Genomic DNA, 23,435 nt, shown 5'->3' with positions numbered 1-23,435 from the left:
CCCTCACTGCTCATCGCCCCACTACTGGCTCGAGACTACGGGGCAGCCAAGCGACCTTCCGGCCGACTAAAGGAAACTTTTCCCTCTCTCCTCTCTCAGCAGCCGACGCGTGTTGGCTCACTACGGGCACAACCAAATTCTCGGTTGTGGGGGGCGGCGCGCGGAGAGAGACTAGCGGGAGGAAGAGACGAATGCAGCGAAGTGAGATGCCGAGAAGAAGTCAGATGAGGAAGGGGGGGGGGAATCTAGGGAGTATCAAAGAAGGCTGCCTGCTTGGGGTAAAGAGGCAGCTGCGTGTCTCCCCGCAGCGGTCCGGAATGGTTCGCTCCCCTTAGCAACCGTCCCCGGCGTCTGTGGCCTGGAGACCAAAGCGGTTTCCTCGGCGCAGGAAGAGGGGGAGGCCGGGCAGGTTGGTGCGTACACCTGCGCGCTTACTGGGGGAAATGGGCAGCCGGGGGAGGCCTGGGGGTGTGTGTGTCCCAAATGGGATGGGTGGCGGACGGGGATAACAGGGGTGGGAAGGCACAGAAGGGAGCGCGCTTTGGCTCTGGGGTCCTGCTTGCAAGTGTCCCACCGGCACCTGAGTTGGCGGGTGGGCCCAAGTTGGCCGGCTCTTCTCATGCTCTTCATTGCTGAAGCATCTGCTTTCCCCCAGCCTCTGTGCTTCTGGAGGCCTTGGCTTGGAATCACAAGCTGGCAGGGGTGCCAATTTGAATAAAATATGGGGGGGCAGGTAAGCTCCACCTTGCATAATTAAAGGTAAAGGGACCCCTGACCATTAGGTCCAGTCGTGACCGACTCTGGGGTTGTGGCGTTCATCTCGCTTTAGTGGCCGAGGGAGCCGGCGTACAGCTTCCAGGTCATGTGGCCAGCATCACTAAGCCACTAGAGCAGCACACAGAAACGCCGTTTACCTTCCCGCCAGAGCGGTACCTATTTATCTACTTGCACTGGCATGCTTTCGAACTGCTAGGTTGGCAGGAGCAGGGACCGAGCAATGGGAGCTCAGCCCATTGCGGGGATTCGAACTGCAGACCATCTGATCGGCAAGTCCTAGGCTCTGGTTTAACCCACAGCGCCACCCACGTCCCCTTGCAGAATTAGGGTTGCCATATTTCAAAAAGTAAAAACCAAGACACCCCAAAAGTTAGGAAGACTGCAGCTGTTGAGCCCAATTGTTGACCCCAAAGTTCCCCCCAGACGTCATTTCCACCTTTGAAGATCTGGACGCATGGCAGCCCTATGCATAATCAATCACAACGTGGTGCGCACACACCATTTGAATGGTAATGAGGGGGGACAGCCCCCTCAAATATTTTATTGGGGTGGACTGAAGACCCCTTGGCCCATAGGAGTTGGCGCCTATTCAAGCTGGGGGGAAACATTGCTACACTGGGGGGAACATTGCTTGAGGGCTTCCAATGGGCATCTAGGTTGGCCTCTGTGACAGAACAGGATGTTGCAATGGATGGGTCACTGGCCTGATGCAGCAGGCCTCTTTTGTATGTTTCTCTGATTTACTCAGCCAGAGCTGGAAAGCAGGACAGGTCCTGATCCATTTGCTGAACAATTACAACCTAATGCGTTGGATAGAAGATGCTGTAGTTACCTAACCCGACCTGGCCAGCAAGTGCATTCCTGGGCCTCTGAAAGATCCTCCTAGGGAAGTTTCTGAAGTCATTACACTACTGTAATAAAGCACCTAGGTGTATTTCAGCAAGGATACAGTGTGCCTTTGATTTGGCCTATCTTAGCCAGTGAAATGGCTGAGTTTTACTTTAATGTCACCATGCAGTTTTCCATCTTTGGGCAAAAGATTCCTGCATCATGGGGTTGGACTATATGACCCTTGTGGTCCCTTCCAACTCTACAAGTCTATGATTCTATGAAATACTGTAATGAAGCAGTCCCAGCTTCCTTTAAATTAATAATAATAATAATAATAATAATAATAATAATAATAATAATAATAATTTTTTATTTATACCCCGCCCTCCCCAGCCAAGGCCGGGCTCAGAGCGGCTTACAAGCAATAATAAAAACAAGATGAGTGATTACAACTTAAAAACAAAAATAAAATACAACATTAAAATAATGGAACATTAAAATATTAAAATGAAGCCTCATTGCAGGAGAAGGAAAAGAAAAAAGGGGGGGGGGAGGGAATCAAATTGGCTCCAATCCAAAGGCCAGGCGGAACAACTCTGTCTTACAGGCCCTGCGGAGAGAAATCAGATCCTGCAGGGCCCTGGTCTCATGAGACAGAGCATTCCACCAAGTTGGGGCCAGTGCTGAAAAGGCCCTGGCTCTGGTTGAAGCCAATCTAACTTCCTTAGGGCCTGGGACCACTAGGGTGTTGTTATTTATGGACCTTGAGGCCATAAATTAAATGTCAGAATCCTGTATTTTAACATATTACAGTGGGCAGAAACTCCACGCCATAGGACATTGAACTAAACTTCCTCTGGTAGTTGTGGCATCATTTTCCTTGAAGATTTTGTGTTATTGTTTCATTTTCATGAAAGGGTGGCACCTGAAAGAGTTCATTAGGCATAATGCATCCTAAGTCAGATCAGATGGTTGGGCGGTGTGACTTGGGAAGTCTCTTCCAGTGGCTGGAGGAACTGGACCAATGATGGTCAGTCTTTTATAGCAGAGAAGTTGTCAAAGCACTGTAGTAGCATACTTTAGGATGTGGGAAATACTTTTTTAATTCACTTGAAGCTTTAAAACAGTTTGTGAGCAAAGATTACACAGTTAAATATGAACTTTTTCTTCATATAGAGTGTCTTCTGTTAGTACTTAAAATTTGAACAGACTATATTGGTTTAAGACTTAGATGAGGTTCTCTAGAATCAAATATGGTTTTATATTCACTGATTTAATAGGAGATTCAATCATACGCCTATAACTACTTAATGAGGCTGCAATCATGCCCACTTTCCTGGGAGTGAGCTACATTGAGCTCAGTGGGACAGTTCTGAGTAAACTTGCATAGATTTGTGCTGTACATGTATTTTTGTGCCTTTTTCAGCACTCCCAAAGGGACAGGAGAAAGTTGCACTGTTCTTGTACTAATATTGTTTTTAGACCATATTATCATCATAATGCTATCATAAATGCTTTAAAATGGCATTAATTGGAGATATAAGATATAAAGATACTACGAAAGATAAAACATTCCTGTGATATTTATCCTATTTTTGTTTGTTTGTTAATAATATGTTGGGATTCTGTTTTCTTATTTGGCTTGTTTCTTATGCTTCCTTCATTAGGTTTCTCATACCTAGAGCATAAACTACAATTTTCCTGGCAATTATTTTGTTTTAGTTTTTGCTCTAGGAATGAAAAGTGGAAGGACTTTTTGACAGCAGGCTTTCATGTTTACAGTTCAGTGTTATTTTTGCTTATATTGACCCTGCCTTAATCCCCTGCACATCTGTATGGACAAGTTTGATTCATTGAAAAGGTAATGTTGACAGGGGGATCTTCTATGCAATTATTGGTATTGGTTCTTCAGGGACCTGCTTTTGTTTCAGAACATTTATGCTTTATCTTTTACCATAGTGTATGAATTCATAGTCCATAGTATCTGAGAGAAGAGTTTTCAGGGTTCAGTACCACCTAAAAGCTATTTTCTCAAATTCCAAATGTTTTGGGACTGGGTAAAAGTTACTCAGGACTGACAGAAACTCACTCGGCATATCTTTAAGCCACATCGTGGCTACTTTCTGTATCCTTGGACTAAAGCCTGACATTAAAACATGTTCTGAGATTGAATCCTGGTACATTCAGCCATGCACTGCTTATATTTAGAGAAAACCTTTGTGCTCTTTGGTTCTCAAAGGGAAGCTAGATGCCATTTTCACATATTCTTTCAAGCATATTTAAGGCTAGCTTTTGGGGAAATACCATCTTCTGTGATATCACAGGAGCTTTAGCACAATAGTTTATGTTATTTAGAACCAGGATTTGGAGTTGTAGGCACAGAGGTTTTGGTTTTTTAAAAAATCAACCACTTCTTGCTTATTCCCCTGATGAATGGGGCACTAGGAATGCATAAGCAGACAGAGAATATTATTCTCCCTCAAATATTTATCTGTCAGCCAATCTGATGTTTCTCCTTTCAGCCTTTTATTGTTATTTGGATTGCTTTTTAAAAGTATTTTTTTCTTTGCTTGTTAAAACAATTGAGTCATTTTGAACCTTATTTTAAAAAGCAATGGTTTTCCTAGCCCGTTTGGCTGAAATGTTGAATCAAAGAGTTGAAGCTACAGCATCAAAAGCTCATCCAGAGAGTAAGAAAAATGAGTGGTTATTCAATGTCTTGGATATGTAACTGTGGCTTTGACTGAGGAATTGATATTGTCATCATGGCACACGTGATTTATATTGTGTCAGCATTTCTATTATAGCATGGTACCATTACACAGTCCTTGCCTTGAATAATGTTGTAGACTTATCCAGAAAATATGCTTTTGAGACGTTGAAGAACTTGTGGTGTATCTTGATGAATGTTTTTGTTTCTGCAATGTATGGATGATCAGCAGTAGTAGCAAATATTAGTGTCAGTGAAATGTTTTAAAAACAATTTTTCCCTGAATAAGATAATAGTTTATTTCATAAAATATGGAAGCATTTACTAACCTGCTTTAAGTAAGGAAAAGATTACTCTTTGACCTTCTTCTTTGGCGATGGAGGAAAACTAAATGATTTGGGTGTAAAATAAAATTATGCAGCCCAATCATATAAAATATTATAATTAGAAGCCACCCACTTATATAAAAAGCCAGTGTACAACAATATATTCATTATCAGTTTTGAAGCTCAACTGCATGAAATTCTTATAAGCAATAGAATGACACATGTGAAGAAGAACTAATATTTGTTGACCAGTAGAAAGGAACTCTTATTTTCCATCCCTTCTATTAAGAGAATTGCTCAGCACAATGAAGAAGCCAACAACTTTTTCCTTGAGTAAGGAGAACATTGGCTTAGGACTTTGATGAAGGAGCAGATTTCACAAGGATTCAAAAATCATGATTGCAGCAGGGTTGCCACATCTTAACTGGCACTGGCTCCATCAAAACAAAACAAAACAAAAAGATCAGCAGATCTTGATTAACAGCTGTGGTGGCAACCCTATATCAAGGACTTCCCCCATGCATGCCCCACACCCTCCCCAGATCTGCTCTAGGGTCTCTGGGGAAACCCCTAGAACAGATTTAAGGGGTGCATGGGAGGAAGGAGCGGGGAGTCACATTGCGCAAGTGGAAATTATTCTTCTAATGAGACCATGACATATCACTACTTTAGATACAACCCTTGGGCTTACTCACTCTGTTTTGTTTTTCTTTTTTAAAACCTCATTCTACATAGCTGGTTTCGTGAGCAGATTCTCAAGAGTTAAATAAATAGGTGTTTGGTAAATTATTTTCAAGCCAGGTTTTCTTTTCCTGTACTCTGGAAAAGACTTTGCCAATTTCACAATAGTCAAGACTTAGTATGAGTACTTCCTCCTGTGCATCTGACAGATGGGCATTCCTTTGATCAGCATACCGAGCAGGAGTTTATTTTAATTGGTGGATAGATTTTGGTGATTGCACAGAACTCCAGCGAAGTGCCGATGACTGTACCAGCTGCCCAGCGGTTGAGATTCAGTTGAATCCATAATGCACAGGTGAATTGCTCACTCCCCGTCCCTCATGACTGTCAGTGGACTTCAGCTCTGTCCTGCTCAGCGTATGTACCCCAAGCAGTGGTGAAGCTTGAATTAACCACAGCATAGCTTACCATGCCATATCCATATTGCCTAAACACCATACTTTTCTGTGTATAAGATGAACTTTTATTATGTGAAAATAACGTTTAAAAATTGGGCTCATCTTAGACATCGTAGTGCAGAGAGGGGAGGGGGGATTGTTTGCTGCCGCGAGCAGTATATTGTCACCGGCGTTAGTGTGGGTGCTTGGCGGCTGTGGCAATGGCTGCTGTCAGTTGGCCACTGCTGTGGCAATTGGGCGTATGTTTGGCATGTGCTGTCTGCGAGCGGTAAAACAATAGGTTGCTTTTGCATCGCGTATGATAGGAATTGTTGTCCAGGTGGGTGAGAGTTCTTGGGCATCCCCCCCCCAAAATGCTCAACAACTGTGCGCAATCTCCCTCTTTAATTTAATTGGTCCCCCAAAATAGGGGGTGTCTTATACACGGGAAAATACGGTAATGTGTCCTTAAAAACTGCCATTTCCCAGCATTTTGGAGCTTGAATGCACATCCCTTAATGCAACATATTGAACCATGAAGTTTTTTTGTTAATTGAATGTGATTGTTTTTTGACATTTGTATTACTATAACTACTACTGTTAGACAAAAGCAAATATTAGATGTTCTTTTTCACCTAGACAGCAGCCCATTTTCTAAAGCTTGCAGTGCAAATTGATAAATCTTTCCAGAAAAACCACCAAAGCATAGTCTATGAAAGAAAAAATCACACAATCTGTCAACATCCTAAAGTCTCTTATCAAATGTTCAGCTTATTCAAAATAAGTAATTTCTTATCTGTACATTCCCAAATTCAGCATGAACCATTATCAATTGTACATCTCCTACACTGAGAGGTTTCAAATAAGTTCTGTTGAACTATTTTCTAACTATAAGCCCCAATTCCTCATTATATGATAGAAGACCGTGATTCTGCCAGCTGTGGCCCTATATTTTGGTTGCCTCATTTGTGTTTTTGTCCCATACTGTGGACATAGATATATAAATGAGATGTCAAATCAACTCATAAAAGAGATTATTTAAAAAACCGTTTTTTCCAGATGGCTTTAAAAAGTCAGAGGGACTTGACAAATGGCAGAACCAGAGATAAACTACAAATTAAGTCAGATTTTAGTCTTTAAGCTCTACGAAATCACTAGGTGAGGGCCAAACCAGATGTGTGTCTGTTTGCTAAACATGCACTTGCTGGGTTGGCCATAAAGAGAGGGTTGTGGGGGTGAGTCTACTTCAGTCACAGAGCGGAGCAAATGTAACCCCTCCTTACTTCCCTGTACTCCATTGTTCAGAGACCTAGTCCCACAGCTGACTCACCTTAACCCCAAATAATAAACGATTATGTAGATGTCCTCTACTGTTTTAAGGGCTGCTTCAAACATTATGAATTTCACAAAGAGAATATTTCCACATCAAATGCTTGCAGAGCTCTTGAAGATCATCAAATGGATGATTATTCATGTGCCTTTTACATTGAATGAGAAGACCTAGTTGCATCTCTATTTCTGGAGTGATTGATCGAATCACACAGAGCTGATTGGAAGAGGGCTTTCTAGAGCAGCGAATAACAGAAAGCTGCCCTATTCCAGGTCAGACTATTTGTTCATCTAGCACAGTGATGTCTACTACAATGCAATGACAGTGGCTATCCAGGGTCTCAGGCAGAGAAGGGTCTTTCACATAACCCTGAACCTTTTTTAACTGGAGATGTCAGGGACTGAACCTGTGAGCTTCCATCTGCAACTGAGCTTCAGTCCCTTCCCAGTTGTGTATCACCTAATACCTGGTGTTTTAGGAGCCTTTCATTCCTCAATTAATTTATTTGCAGGGTGCAGCAGCACCTTAGGGTGGCCCAGTGCAGCATTTAAGAATGGATGGTAATTCTTTTACCTCCCTGGTCCAGATTCAAATTCTTCTTAGTCTGCATTAGAAGTCAAGAACACATCAGAACCTGAGAGTTGTTGTTATTTTGCTTTTCTTTCTTTGTATAGGCAAGTAACCAACACAGTCCTTTGGACCAAAATATCTTTTAGCTTACATTGTTGTTCCGATGCAATACATAAAGATGAGACTGAGAAGACTGAATATGTTGGTCCCCAAATTGACCTTAAGATAATCAGGTTCTGTAACACACATATTCTGCCTGGAGTGGATATGCAGAAATTCATAAGTGTGATTGCCCTATTTCTTTCACATATGATTAGATCAGTACTGAAATAGCAAATTGTGGTGATATTGGCAGTGTTGTCATTAGGCTACAGAGCTGACTTCCCACAGAGACAAAAAGCAGTAATTCACACCTCATGCAGGGCTGTAGCTTCAGGACGCCTGTACATCATGTCTGACACCATGGTATCTATCTATCTATCTATCTATCTATCTATCTATCTATCTATATCTATCTTACCTACACACACACTATAGATTTTGATGTTGAATACTGCAGCAATGTGTGCATTAGACGGAACTGATTACTGTATAAAACAGTAGCTGCCATACTGTGTACCTCTAAGTGTAACTGGATCAACTGATCACTCCTGATGCAGAGATGCAGCTGGGTCGCCCACCCTCAGGTGGTGGCCCATGGTTGTTTCCTACAGGAGGCACATGCAGAATAGCAACTCAGGTGGAAATGCTTAGCTGTGGTGTGCAAAATGTCTCAGGTTCAGTCCCTGCAAGTGGGGCTAGGAAAGACTCCTCTGAAACCATGGAGCGCCCCTTCCAGTCAATGTAGACAATATTCAGCTAGATGATCATCATCATCATCATTTTCTTATTTATACCCTGCCCATCTGGCTGGGTTTCCTCAGCCACTCTGGGTGACTTACAACATATATAAATAAAGCATAGTAAAATATCAAACATTAAAAACTTCCTTATACAGGACTGCCTTCAGATATCTTCTAAACATTACGTAGTTCAATGGCCAACTGCCTGGCTTAGTAAAGCAGCTTCCTGTGTGTAGTTAATATTTTAATATGCTAAAACTACATATTTTCATATCTAAGGCAAAGTATTTCTCCCACTTTAATACAGAAAATAAGTGGAGCCTCAGTGGTTAGAAGTTTGGGAAACATTAGTTTAAAAATTGAAAAATAAGGGCCTGAGTATTAGTTGTTGTTTTTAAGCATAATTGTTATAAATTAATGCGTAATTGTTGTACATTTGTCATGGGGAAACCCACCCCCTCCCTAAGTAATAGTTCCTTTGCGTAAATGACATCTTCCCAGATTTCAAGCCCAAATATCTCTGGTGGGAAAATATTATCTCCTTACCCGTTTTAGTTCATTGTTGTTAAAGCAGGGTGGCGTGGAGTCCTGCAACTGAAGCATCACTAGAGAAGAGAGGCACAGTTGCTCCTTCTATGTCCAGGCCAATTATTATTATTTATTTCTGTATTTATCTAGTTTCAGTAGTGGTGGTTCTGGTGCTGTACCCCTGCAACAGGGCAGTGCTTCTACATCCTTTTAACAAGCAATATGCCAAAGACCAGGAAGTGCTCATTTTTCTTCTCCTAACCATGACATGACATTTCAAGAGTGTCCTGTTTGTTGTTGTTTTTCAAACTGTGAAGGCCTTGTGCCAGCTCTCTTTCTGTTAAATGGAGGAGAACTATAATGGCTACAACTTAGAAAAGAAAGCCACTTTTTAAGAAGGCCCTTTAGAGGAAAAAGTATATTGTGGCAGTTACTTCATGAAAGTGCTAACCTGCTGAGCCAGCACAAAACAGAGTAGGCTGACCCCCTCTAAGGTATGTAGATTTTGCTCGTGTCTTGGTTTTTATTGCCATTTCACCTTCATAATTAAGAGACAGCATCTGCTCAGTCACTGATCACCAAACCTTATTCGCTGGTGCCGTCCCACTCTGTTGCGACCATCCATGTGTGGTAGTTGCAGCCAATCAGGAAAGATCTTGCTGTGAGAGGTTAGGTTGGGCACATAAAGAATAGCTTTGGGGGCCAGATTTTGCACAACAAAAGACTGCAGTAGCCTCTTGCCAGAATGCTGAGGGCAGCCCTTAATTAACACCCTCATTTACATAAGTATCTTTATATAGCTTGGATACCCAGACTCATTATAATTGCTTGTGCTTGCATTTAACCTGACAGCTGAATAGAAATTGTGAGAGGAGATCACCCAGGAAAAAAGGAACAACCAGACAATTAAACAAAAAGACTCCTGCAGCCATTTTCTGAATTTATTTTAATTAGTGAAGAAGCTGAAACCAAACACTTCACATTTATTCTATTTTGAAGTTTTGTTTTTTAAAGAATCCTAGTGTTCTTTATGGTTTATGCGATGGTAAGATAACCAGGGTTTTGTGTTGTTGTTTTTTTGTAAAGGTCTATTTGTTTTGTCTTTCATTAGATCTGGGTATAACTTGATTCCATTATGTTGTGGGATCCATTTTATTATGGAAAGTATTTCTTTCTCATTTAATATTGTAACAATGCAATTAGTGACTTATGGTCAAAGCTTAAATAGCCTAGATCCAACATACAGCACAATCCTAACCCTAAGATGTTGATGGGTGGGTACAATGAGACAAATACAAATATAGCTTATTTACAGTCCACCAACCACAAATTAAGAAAAATTACAGAATATAAAATATATCAGATCATTAAAAGAGAAGGGAGGAGAACAGCTGCTGGTGGGACTAGAGATTTTTCTTCAGCAGAGCTTCAGCTGTGCCCTAGTGGGAGGAAAGGTCTCTCATTGGCAGTAGCAAGCAGAAAGGTCAAAAGTGAAATACATCAGGCGCCTGGTGCCAATGGCTTTGGATCTCTTAGATCCAAGGCCTCATGGATTCCCCAAGGGCCCCCCACGCTTGAGCCACCTCAGCCATGCCAGTCTGGAGATGACATAGCAATACCATCAACAGAATCGCCCCTACCTGCCCAAGCCAGCATGAGCCAGCAGCAGGGCTTGGGATGTGCCAGTAAAACCACCGCTTCACTCTTTTCCAAACCAAAGTAGGACTGCTCTATGAAACAGGCTTAAGCTAATTGATTTCAACAGATTTAAGTGCGTCTCACTCCAAATTGGATGCATGCCGGCCATGCATTTTGACAGATTAATATGATTGTTAGGAGAAATCTGGTTGACCACTGTTGGAGTCAAATGGATTAGATGATTCAGAATGGACAGCTCTTTAATAGATGAATGGGGTATACAGGTCATACCAAGGATAAAGCTTTGAAGTGTGAGATGATTTTCAGTTGGGTTAGCATTTATAAAGTGAGCTTGAGCCACAGTGAATCTCCAAAGTTTTAGTCTTGGTCGGGAGAACCTTTTTCAGGCAGATTACATCCATATTCTGCATTATTACAGTTTAAGTTTACAGTGCCTGTGGTTCCCTTCCCAAAATCTTTTTCAGGTCTGGAGAGGAGAATCTCTATAAGTGTATTATCACATCTCTGATTAACTAGCCCCCATCCACCTGAGATCTGATGTTGACAGTTCTGAGTTGAGTTCATGGCTTCCATGTTTCAACAGACCCCAGTCCCCTTCATTATGCAATTCAAGCACTAAACATGATTTGTAGCATGTACATGAGCCTTTTAATGACTTCATCTGATTAGTAAGTTGCCCTGAAAATTGGAAGTTCTGGGATACAGAGCTATTATTAATAATTTGTTTCCTCTTTATGATGTGAAGAACAGCCTCACAATTCCTTCCTACCCCTAGGAGATCACAGAGCAGGATGGATAAAGTCAAGAAGGAACTGACGGAGTCATTGGGAAGGAGTCCCTATCCCCCTTACCCCAGTAGCCAGGGTTCAGAGAGCCTTCCGGGAACCAGCAAAACCTCGTCGGGCAGTAAGAAGTACCCACCGATAAAAGAAAGGGGATTTTACTCAGATGTCCTTACACCAGGAGCTTTAGATCTCTTGGGGGTAAGTGAATAGAACCTCTGTCTATCATTGGTCTGTAGACAGTTGAAATATAAATGACACAAACTGCTGTTAGAATGAGAGAGAGATAAATGTATTTTAAGAAAATATATTTTGAAGTTCCATTTCTGTTTTCTGCCCCATCTCTGCTCTTTCCTCTAAAGCTGTTTTTCATGTCATAGGAAGGTAGGAATGTTATTTTTATTTATTTCTCCTCTTAATACATTTTAGAGCTTTGAGGAGTTGGGTGATTTTCATGAAAATAGAAAGTCCTTTTCGATAGTATCTCAGGTGTTTTTAGGAAGTGAAATGGCTTTCCCTTAATGGTACTCCTCATGGTTCAGTTTATTGGCTTTTTCAAAAGGTAAAGCGTTTCAATTTCTTTATTTCTTTCTCTTTTAGAACAGGAAAAGAGGGTTGAGACTTGTAGAAAAATGAGTGGAGATTGGTTTATATCAGGCCTGTCCAACTGTTTGATCGCTCACCCCTCCCCAAAAAAGCTCAACAACTCTGGTCAATCCAATGGTAGATCGCTGCCAGTTTATTTATAGTGGTACTAAGATGAGGGAAGGAATTCCACTCGATGATTACTGGAGGCTTCTCCAGATTTATTATACTTCTTAACCTTTAACTACTAACACATTTTCTCTTCAGCTGCAGAGGCTGGGAATGTGTTTGTCTTTTAATTAATGCTGAGAATCTCAGGGAATTGCACAGGCCACTGGATGTACCGTGAGATGTCATATCTCATTCTTTGCAGTCTGATTGCTATTATGAAAACTAGCTCATCAGATCATAGCTTGCTTTTTCTTTTCTCTCTCTCTGTATATGACCAATTCTTGTTTGCTCATCGAATTCTATACATGTTTCTGTACTGTCTCTTTGTAATCCTTATTATATTAAATTTCAGGATGTGAGTGCAGGTCCGAATGTATACAGGGACTTACTGAAACAGTCAGAGCATGAGGATCACACGCCAAAAGGTAAGCACACAGAAAAGGCTGTTATCATCACTTTCCTCCCTAGGAAATTGGAAGAAAGTTGATCTCCTGTAACTGGGGGGAAATGTGAACTTTGAAGAGTATGATTGATCATTGACGGCGCCAAAAGGAACAGAACGGTCAAGCGAAGTCAGGGCAGAATAAATATCTGTGGATTTACAGACAAGTGGACTAGCAGCCGTGCCCCAGTCAAGTGGGTGGGAGCCATGCTGAAGGGATCAGAAAATTGAGAAGACCCAATAGCTGGGCTTGTTCAAGGAGCTTGAAAATGAAAGGGAGGGGAGAACATCTTTTGTTTGGGGGATATGGGAGATAGTACAGGTACATTTACCCTGTGAGGTAGGCTGAGAGGAAGTGATTGACCCAAGGTTACCCTGTGAGCTTAGGAACATAGGAAGCTGTTTCATACTGAGTCAGACCAGGAGTCCATCTAAACTGAGAATTGCTCATACTGCCTAACAGCAGCTCTCTAAGGCTCCAGGTGCTAGTCTTCCCAGCCATACCTAGAGATGTCAGGGATTGAACCTGGGACCTCTGCATGCTCTCCTGCTGAGATATGTACTTCATGAATGAGTGAAGATTTGAGCATAGTGTGACACAGGAGGAACCAACATTTCTCAGTGCATGTTTAGCATTATGCATATATGCATAACAAACATTTTCACTTCTCCAAGATGGGTTGGATGATAACTGTTTCCTCTTCACTTGTCCCTGGGTTTCATAACTGCTGATTTCACCATGAAACTGGCAAGAGTTACAAAATAAATTAGACTAAACACAAAGCACAGATAAATAACATTAAACAGAAGATAAGTAAAATAGATAAACCCATTCCCGTTACTTCAATGGAAGTGGAAAATATGAAAGATCTCATCACATATGGATTTACACCAGAGGTCGGCAACCTAAGGCCAAATGGGTTCTGGATCCGGTCTGCAGATGATCCAGAAATCGCTGCATGGTTCTGATTCATATCATTCAAAAATCGTGTCTGCGCATGTCCACAGCACCAGAAATCGCTTCTGCGCAGGTGTGATTTCTGGCATCTGGGCATGCAGAAAAGCGATTTCCAGCACCGCAGACATGCGCAGACACGATTTCTGGCGTCATGCTGCGCTGGCCCGGCCCACGGACGATCTCCATGGGAGTGATCCAGCCCATGCCCGGTAAGCCTTGCCAACCTCTGAGTTACACTATTGTTCTTTAATCTGGGTGGAAGAGAGGGAAATTTCCCAGAGCTGGGCCCCCAAGCATTGGAAATCACCACAAATTCTGTCCTTTGCAGGGTGGGAGCAGTTTTTGCAATGTGCATGCAGCTTTCTCGGCAGATTCCACCAATCTGCTGTTTTCAGTGGCTTAGGCAGTGCCTTCGCTGCTATAGTGGTCACTTCAGCCAGACTCCCAGATAAGTCTGGGATTGGGACTCTTACAGTAACCACATATTTTTTAAAAAATGTTTTTGTTTTCTTAATCTTGTTTCTTACCAGTCACAACATTTGAAACTCCTGAGAATATTGAGTCTATTTTGAATGCCCAGCAAATTGGACCAACTACAGAAATAATCAAAGAGACGGACTTTCCATTGCAATCATATAAGCCAAAGGTTCAAGTTCCCTTTGAGGTGATTCCAGGACAGTGCCCTCGGAAGATAGCGATCGAGAGGTAATTAGTGCCAGGAAATGGTTACAAAGGACTTGCGTACAACACAGGCAAGGACCGTTGCATTTGGATGTGCAGCTCTGGATTTCTATACAGAGAGTTACACGAGCCTACACTAAGACTATTGAAATGGGTGGGCTTAGGCTGCTCTAGCCCTGCATAGGTTCAGGTTGTAAGATGGCAATCCTTCAGAGAGGTAGATACGTTTCTCTGATTTCAGTGGGCTTTGGAGTGCCAAATTCATACGATTGGGCTACACACGTTAGCTTTTCTCATAGAACCTCAGCCTGAGGCTCCATGGACAAAAATCTACAGGCTGATTTGGAATGGTTTTCAGAATAACAGAGGAGCTTTTGAATCAGGTACCATCTCTGACTGCCCCAAAGCATATAGTTTTGGCCTGTCTCTTTATTACCCTGTATTACTCAATTTACTTTATTAGTCAGTCCCTGAAACAGATTAACAACAATTGAATCAGGTTTCCTGTAAATATGAACTGTTTAATCTTATTATTTAACCAGGTTGAGACGATTATATCTCAGCCTGGATATCACTCAGCTCTTAGAAATGGCAGGGATAGATTCCAATGAATTGATGCCAAGACACCAGGACCCTGACAATATGCCAACTATTGAGCAGAAGAACGACCCTCTTTTCCCCGTCTATCTCCCATTACAGGTAAGATACGGGATTCAGTGTTGCATGTGATCTACTTCAGGGATTCCCAAGCCTTTTACAAAGTTGACCCAGCAATTGCATTTGATGATGACTTTCCATTAAATAATCTGTGTGTCTCTATGGATATCTAATTACCATTTGGAAATCGCTGCTGTGCATTATGTCTTAACATTGGATTAAAAATAACCAGGGCACTGGGGTGGGGTGGGAGGTGGGGAGTGGATGTGGCAACATTAATGGTACTTAAAAGAAGCTGAATAGTGTTACAAAAGCCTGGTGCCTGCCCCGATCTTTGCCAAGCAGTAACAAGAGAGCGCACAGGGTTGCAGGCATACATACAGGGTCAGTGTCCCTTTGGAGAATAGAAGGCACAGCAGAGACAGTTGTGCTTTAAGAAATAGGGTTTATTCGCCTATTTGCACCTTCAGTCTGCATGGAGGGAGTCCAGATAATAACAATAATTTACAGCATGGCTCAAAGCATTGCAGGTAACTTTTAGTCTCTCCCACAAATATGGATCTCAGCTGTTTCCCCCCTTCTCCCCAGAAGCCCGTTGCCCTCCCCCAGAGCAGTTACCGTGGCAACCTTCCAAATCTCCAGTCTCTGGTCACACCTGGGGCAGGACCCTCAGTGGCTCTTTACCAGAGGTCAGCAAGGTTTTCCTTGCCTGAGCCGGTTCACTCCAGCAGAGATCCCTCCGTGGGATAGATCATGAGCGTCTGCGATTTCCGGCGTTGGAGGAAGTGAGTCCCCACACTGCGCCGCTTTAGCGCAGTGCGTGGGGACTTGCCAAGCGGGCAGCTCAGTTCAGGGGCAACTCGTGGGCTGGTTAAACGACCCCCATGGGCCGTTTGTGGCCCATGGGTCTTAGGTTGCCTACCCCTGCTCTTTACTGTAATGCTAACAGGTCTGCCCTTCCCTCAACCAGCGAGGTTGGTTTGCGTAAGGCAGTCCAGGAATTCCCTCTCTGGCACAGCTCTGCAGTTAGTTTTTAAAATCCATTTCCCAATCAAAATCCTAGAATTTATATGTTCCTAGTGTTTAGAGGGATCCCCTCTATTTCTATAACAATATGTTTTGAAAATATGAGATTGATGTTTGGGTTTTGATCCAACAAGATGTACAAGAAGCAGAAACCTCCTACAAGATATTAGGCAGGATCCAAAGAGCAACCAGAGGCATTTATAAACACACATATATCAGTGCTGCTCACCCCATGGCCTTCATGCTCCCTTCCCCAAGTCATTATAGAAGCTTGGCAGACCTTACACTCTTGCAGCAGGACAAGCTGCTGTCAGAGCAAGCAGAGCTGTGGTGCATGTGCAAAAGTACTTGGATATGCAAAGAGATGTCAGGATTCCAAGTCAGCTATTGACTTTGGTGAAGGATTAATTTCTCACTTCTTGCTTGCTTAGATTTTTGATAATGAAGAGTATGATTGCCGGACTCCAGAAGAGTGGCTTTTGTTGGGTGTGGAACCTGAATCTGAAGACCGGAAACCTATCCCAGGAAAAGCACTCCTGCCTACAGATGATGAGCTTGGGCATGGTAAAGCATAGATATGATGCAGCTGAGTTATTTCATTTATTACAAAGATTACAAAATAATAATTGAATACATGAGAACCATGCTTTTCTCCCTCCAAGTATTTTTGTTTTGAAGTATAGCAGATCAAAACATACAATGTTTTCTTGCATTTTGCATATATTCTAAGGCCTCACCCTACCCCGAGTGGCTCTATGAATCCATATTTTTCCGTGTATAACATACCTCTGTGTATAACACGACCCCTATTTTTTGGGACTCCAAGTAAAGAAATCCCCCCTATGCACTATCCGTGTATAAGACGACCCCCATTTTTAAACTTGAAAAAACAGGGGAAATATATAGTCTTATACATGGAAAAATATGGTACTTTGTTTCAGTTAACAGTTAAGTGTATTTTATTTCTGCTGAAATTCGTGGGAGTCAGGCTGTTGACACTAGCATAATGTTTCATGTGAGTGCAAGTAAACTAGTACCTTATAAGCCATAATTTTTAGACATGGTGTCTGATTTTTAATGCCTCTGTATCTGGGTGTACAATGTGATATTCTTGTGAGTTAATTTTTCAAAATATGTGGAGTGATTGCAATTCTTCTATAAAAGGTAAAGGGACCCCTGACCATTAGGTCCAGTCGTGACCGACTCTGGGGTTGCGGCACTCATCTCGCTTTATTGGTCAAGGGAGCTGGCGTACAGCTTCCGGATCATGTGGCCAGCATGACTATGCCGCTTCTGGCGAACCAGAGCAGCGCACGGAAATGCCATTTACCTTCCCGCCGGAGCGGTACCTATTTATCTACTTGCACTTTGACGTGCTTTCGAACTGCTAGGTTGGCAGGAGCAGAGACCGAGCAACAGGAGCTTACCCCGTCACGGGGATTCAAACCGCCAACCTTCTGATCAGCAAGTCCTAGGCTCTGTGGTTTAACCCACAGTGCCACCCGCGTCCCTTGCAATTCTTCTATAATCTAACACAAATGACAGGTGATTTTAGCCTGAAAATTAAGTCCTGTAAGTTGACCACTTCAGTTAGAACATGCGCCTAACAACATATCTGCATTATGTGAGTGCCTGGAGGCGGTTGGAGGATGGATAGTGGCTAACGGATTGAGGTTGAATTCTGACAAGACAGAAGTACTGTTTTGGGGGGACAGGTGACAGGCAGGTGTGGGGGATTCCCTGGTCCTGAATGGGGTAACTGTGCCCCTGAAGGAGCAGGTGTGCAGCCTGGGAGTCATTTTGGACTCATAGCTGTCCATGGAGGCACAGGTTAGTTCTGTGTCCAGGGCAGCTGTCTACCAGCACCATTTGGTATGCAGCTTGAGACCCTACCTGCCCGCAGACTGTCTCGCCAGAGTGATGCATGCTCTAATTATCCCCCCTTGGACTACTGCAATTGTGCTCTATGTGGGGCTACCTTTGAAGGTGACCCAGAAACTACAACTAATCCAGAATGTGGCAGCCAGACTGGTGACTGGGAATGGCCGCCGAGACCACATAACACCAGTCTTGAAAGACCTACATTGGTTCCCAGTACGTTTCCAAACACAATTCAAAGTGTTGGTATTGACCTTTAAAGCCCTAAACGGCTTCGGCCCAGTATACCTGAAGGAGCATCTCCACCCCCATCGTTCTGCCCAGACACTGAGATCCAGCGCCAAGGGCCTTCTGGTGGTTCCCTCACTGCGAGAAGCCAAGTTACAGGGAACCAGGCAGGGGGCCTTCTCAGTAGTGGCGCCTGCCCTGTGGAATGCCCTCCCATCAGATGTCAAAGAAATTAACAACTATCTAACATTTAGAAGACATCTGAAGGCAGCCCTGTTTAGGGAAGTTTTTAATGACTGATGTTTTAATGTATTTTTAACCTTCTGTTGGAAGCTGCCCAGAGTGGCTGGGGAAACACAGTCAGAAGGGTGGGATATAAATAATAAGTTATTATTATAATAAATTATAGTAGTTCTGCCTATTTTAACCAAAACAATTGTGAAAATGTGATTCCCTGTCTGTCATTCATATCTCAGAGGACCCCAAAAGTCGCAAACTGATCTATAAGTGGATAGATGTTGGTGTTCTGGATTATGATGAAGAGACAAAATTTTACTTGGTTCATAAGACAAACAGTCTGGGCCTAGTCCGGGATGCACAAGGGAAATGTGTACTTAATGGAGGAATGACTGAAGAAGGTGGGCATTGATTTATTTTTTATTGGATTACAGGGAAGAAGTTAAAATCAAGAGCCTCTCTATACTCAGTTAGCTGCCTTTGATTCACGAATGTCTTGGATTGTGATGCATCTTTCTGCCTGTTTAATAATCAACCATGGAATATTTTCTTTTTCCTGACAATCCTTTGAGGATTCATAGAGGTGGATCATAGAATTCTAGAGTTGGAAGGGACCCTGAGGATCATCTAGTCCAACCTCCTGTAATGCAGCAATATGCAGGTTCCCATATGGGGACTGAACCTGCAACCTTGGCATTATGTGGACAAATTCAGGATTATTTGTAAAAGGACCTCCATTCTCATCACTCCATCACTCGGAACCTGATCATGTGCATGTTTCCTTGGAAATAAGTCCCACAGAATTTGGTATGGCCTAGTTTTGGAGGGTCACAATTAGATGAGACAACAGGGGACCCATGATCATATCTCCCATTGGGGGTGAGGAATAATTGAGCAATCAGATTGGGACTCTGGTACTGGGAGGAGGAGACATAGCACCTTCCCTTATGCTGCGTTCATGATCTAAATTTCAGCTCCCAGCCCCACCACAGCCACTCTTTGTCCTGTTAAGTTCCATATGATGATCACATGGTTTCCTCCACATGATTAACTGCTGTTGGTGGGGGAGAGGGCAGTTTAGATTAGGAAAACAGTGTGAAGGAAATTATTCCCTCTCCCCACACTCCCATCTGCCTTTAACTTTTGAAAATACAGTGGAAGATACTGTCACACATATCCCTCCTGTCTCATCTAGTTGGATACAGTGACATTTGGATTCTATTACTCATCATTCTCTTTTCTGCCACGAAACTCTCAGCTTGACACTAGCTTGGTCATAGACTCATTAGATAATTTTGGCACCTGGTTTCTGCAATCTCTTTTTATGGCCCCGGTGTGTTCACATTCTTTTCTAATTTCTCCCCAGGGAGAGCTCCACTAATGCCCTGTCAGTATTGGGTGCCCCGTGTCCGTTTGCTTTTTCTCGCTGAGGACCCCCGGGTTCTTGCGGAGCGAGTGATTTCTGCCAATGACATGAGGAAGAAAACACAAGCACTATTGTTGTATAACCTGTATGTTGACTGCATGCCGCTGGATGGAATGCAAACCATTGAAGAAAAGAGTTTGCAGCGGATGAAGCAGATGGCAATGGAAACTTCACGTCTGAGGAAAGGGAGTATGTAAGTATTGCAACAGTCCTTCATACTGAAAACATGTTTGTGGTTTTAACACCTTGTTTATGACAAGGGAGGCCTAGCCACCTGGGTGGCAGGGTAACTCCATCATTATCATTCCCTCACACCCTTTTCTTCTCATCACATTTCCTGATCTTTCTTTCATACTTCTTCTGTTTCTGCATGTTTCTGCACACCCTGGGAATTGTGCTTTTTCAGAGGCAGACATAAAAAACTAAGGAGGAAACCAGTAAACACAAGCAGGGCAGACACTTGCAATTAATTTGATGCAATTCAGATGCAATTACACCAGGCTGTGCTGTGCTGTGGTCCCATTCAGTAAAACCACCATAGATGTATGGTGCAGACTTTCAGTGTCTGAAGACTTTAAGGAGCACTGATCTAACTTGTGGTATTTGAGATACTAAGTTGCAGCTCTTCCAGAAACTAGCTGGTGAAATGTAGAGATCTTTTTAGTGTGGTTATTAGAGCCCCTTCGTGTGATTCACTGAGAGCTTCTTCCTGATCAGGTGCTGCTCTTCCCTTTCTTAACAACTGCTTGTGTATCTTCAAAGATTAGATAATGGTAAGTGAAGGGGAGTGTGGGAGATATTTCAACTGGAAATCAGGTGAGCATGGCACAGGGTCTTGAGTGGGTACAAGGTAGATCATAGAATCGTAGAGTTGGAAGGGACCCTGAGGGCCATCTGGTCCAGTTCCCTGTAATGCAGGAATTTCAACATCTAGACACCCATCCAATTTGAAACCTTACCGGACCCTGCTTAGCATTGCAAATATGCTAGCAGTTTTATTGCTGCACCACTAGGAGGAGATCACTGCAAGGATGGCTGATTTCCAATTGTTTCACCATAGCAATGACAATCTATTTCCCCCTGCCTAAGTTAGGATGCTGAATTGAAAAAAAGCTAACCAGGAATGGACTTCTGTGAGAAAGGCCTAGGAACTAAGTTCATTTCTGGTATGGAAAACAAATTCCTAGGCTCAGGATGTGCTCAGAGGTGCCCATGTATTTAATACTGTCTGCATTTCTTTTGCGTGTGACTTTGGTTGGTAGAGGTTCTAGTAAAAAACAAAGTAATTCTGACAAGGTTGCCGTCAAGTCTGTAGCACTGCTACAGACTCCATGGCTTGGAAGATTTGAGACGCTTTGAGCTAGATGAATCATCAGCCAGTGGTATCATTGATATATCAGTTCATCTCACTGAACTGTGAAAGCTTTTTCCTCAGTCAGATACAGATGTGTGAAATGCAATAAAATTAGTTTTTGAAGAAGGCTAAAGACTATCTGTGAATAGCTCCAAGACCAGAAAATATATCCTGGTTCCAGAAGTTAGAGACAATAATATGAAATTGTGATAATAGTAATAATAATAGCTAGAGAGCTGGCCCTGTACAAACTAATATCTCCATTGGGCATTTGATAATTTACCATTGGGGCAAATCATGTAAAGACTAAAAGCTGAGGAGATAACTCTTAGGGTTATAAGGCTATTGAAACTTGCTATTCAGCTTTGCCCCAGCAATACAGCCTTGAGGCACTGCATTAGACTGTTCTTCCTTATCATCTGACTACTTTATCCACGGGACTCATGGCCTTGTGTTTGCCAGTCTTCCCTTCCGGGACAGGGCCTTTGCTTGCTTCTGCTAGTGTTGCTTCTCATTGTTTTTTGTTTTGCCTTCTCCATGCAAATGGAACAGTTATCACCAGACTGCCAATTACAATGGGTCAGGAGGGGAGTGAGAAAGAAGAGTGGAAATATTGCTTCTAAATGTCTCCCTTTAGTCAGATGTAATGCAGTCCTAGGTGTCACACAACTTGCCCCACTGCCCCTTGATCCTTCAGAATCACCTGCTGTCCCATTCCAGGTCTACTATGAAGCTCCCTTAATGTGCCACAAGCACTTTTAATGAAGAAACAAAGCACATGCAAACACAGGAGGCATGAAAATGGGACTATAGAGATATATGAGTGATGCAGACACAACATTGTGAGAGGTCGTTGTTCATTCTGTTAATTAGTTTTTTAATTATGCTTAGCATGTTAGAGCGGCTGCAGCTCCTGGGGAAAGAAGTGTCCCTAGACTTTGAGCGAACCATGAACAAGATTAACTTTGACAGAATTGTCACTTCCAAGCCTCAGACGTTCTATTATGTCACTCTGCCTGAGAAAGAGGAAGAGAAGGTGCCACAGAAGGGTAGGTGACACAGTAGAAAAAGACAGCAGCAGAGTATAAAATCATCCCGGGGGGAAATTACTCTGTTTCTTGCAATTAACTTTAGACTATGATTGATATGTTGCAAAGGGAGATGAACCAATCCCATATTATATTATTATATTTTATAGTCGTAATTATTTTACTTATAAGCTGCTTAAATAAGTTTTGTTATTGGGCAATGTATAGATATTGAAAATAAATCAGTGCTAGCGTGTTCCCTTCTGACAAAATCTGACAATACAAACTATTTATATATATTTGCATCCCAAGCTTTCTGAGTAAAAGAAGTTGAATGATAGTGACGATAGTGACGAGAGCAAGTGGCAGCCATTAAGATACAAACAAGTTGCTGCCATGGATCCTTTGAGGGACAGAGCTAGACTAGCCAAGGTTGAGGCAATGCCATGCAAGATGGCTGCCACTCCTTTGCCTCAAACCCTTCTGGAGCAAGGAACAGTGATCAATAAGCAAGAGTATGTGTATTCTGCAATTCTGTGAAAATATATAGCATTCTGAGAATCTCATTGCATTGAGAAAGTGTGATTTTGGCTGTTAGAACTACAAAGTTATATTTGAAAGCTTGTGAGCAAGTTGGGGGGGGGAGGGAGAATTAAGATTTCCATTAGTCAGGAGGATTGGCTTCAGTGCTTGACCATAACTCCTTGTCCATTTTCAAGCAAAATGAGTGGGAATGTACAAATTTGTTTAATTTTCATAATTTATACAGATCTAGGGGTTTTTTTCTGGACACAGAGATGTGGTCATCTTGCTTGCACCTGGAAATTACAGTAGGGATGGCCTGTGATTCTGGCACTGCCCTTGGGCCTTGTGTGCCTGGAGGCTTCATGCTCAAGGAACAACTCAGGAATCTTCTTTTTTTTTTAATCACTGCTTGAAGAGAAGTGGTGAGGCAGGAAAGGTACAGGGGGAGGTGTGGTGAGGTGGAGGAGCAACAACGATGGGGTGGTCCTTGCTTTAAAGGAAGGGGGTGCCGGACAACCACTGTGCCAGCCTGGAGCTGGTGCAACAATGGGGCACCAACAGTGGGACTGACTCAGGATCCAACTAATCCTGGGCTGGATCAGTCCCTTACTGCCTCAAGAATACACATTTTGGAACCTTTGGAAGGAGAAGCTTTGCTTAGTTCACACATATGCACACATACACACTCTGATGCAAGGGTGGAGAGGTAGATTGCTCTGTAAGTAAATAAAATGCATTTTTCAGCATTTATGGTTATTACATATGC

General features: G+C 42.7%; 1 protein-coding gene across 1 annotated transcript in view; it reads left to right on the top strand.

Moving 5' to 3' along the window:
- The first annotated feature begins 248 nt into the window (after positions 1-248).
- DNAH1 (dynein axonemal heavy chain 1) overlaps positions 249-23,435 on the top strand; it is a 115,085-nt gene continuing 91,898 nt past the window's right edge. The window contains exons 1-9 of the mRNA XM_082214625.1: positions 249-413; positions 11,467-11,674; positions 12,582-12,654; positions 14,160-14,334; positions 14,853-15,009; positions 16,425-16,557; positions 18,576-18,737; positions 19,703-19,955; positions 22,008-22,165. Coding sequence (XP_082070751.1) covers positions 11,483-11,674; positions 12,582-12,654; positions 14,160-14,334; positions 14,853-15,009; positions 16,425-16,557; positions 18,576-18,737; positions 19,703-19,955; positions 22,008-22,165 — 1,303 coding nt within the window. The 5' untranslated portion in view covers positions 249-413; positions 11,467-11,482. The remainder of the gene's footprint in view (positions 414-11,466; positions 11,675-12,581; positions 12,655-14,159; positions 14,335-14,852; positions 15,010-16,424; positions 16,558-18,575; positions 18,738-19,702; positions 19,956-22,007; positions 22,166-23,435) is intronic.

This window comes from Podarcis vaucheri, assembly GCF_965113315.1.
Source record: "Podarcis vaucheri genome assembly, chromosome: 2".
Taxonomy (NCBI): Eukaryota; Metazoa; Chordata; class Lepidosauria; order Squamata; family Lacertidae; genus Podarcis; species Podarcis vaucheri.
This window is presented reverse-complemented; position numbering and strand designations above follow the sequence as displayed.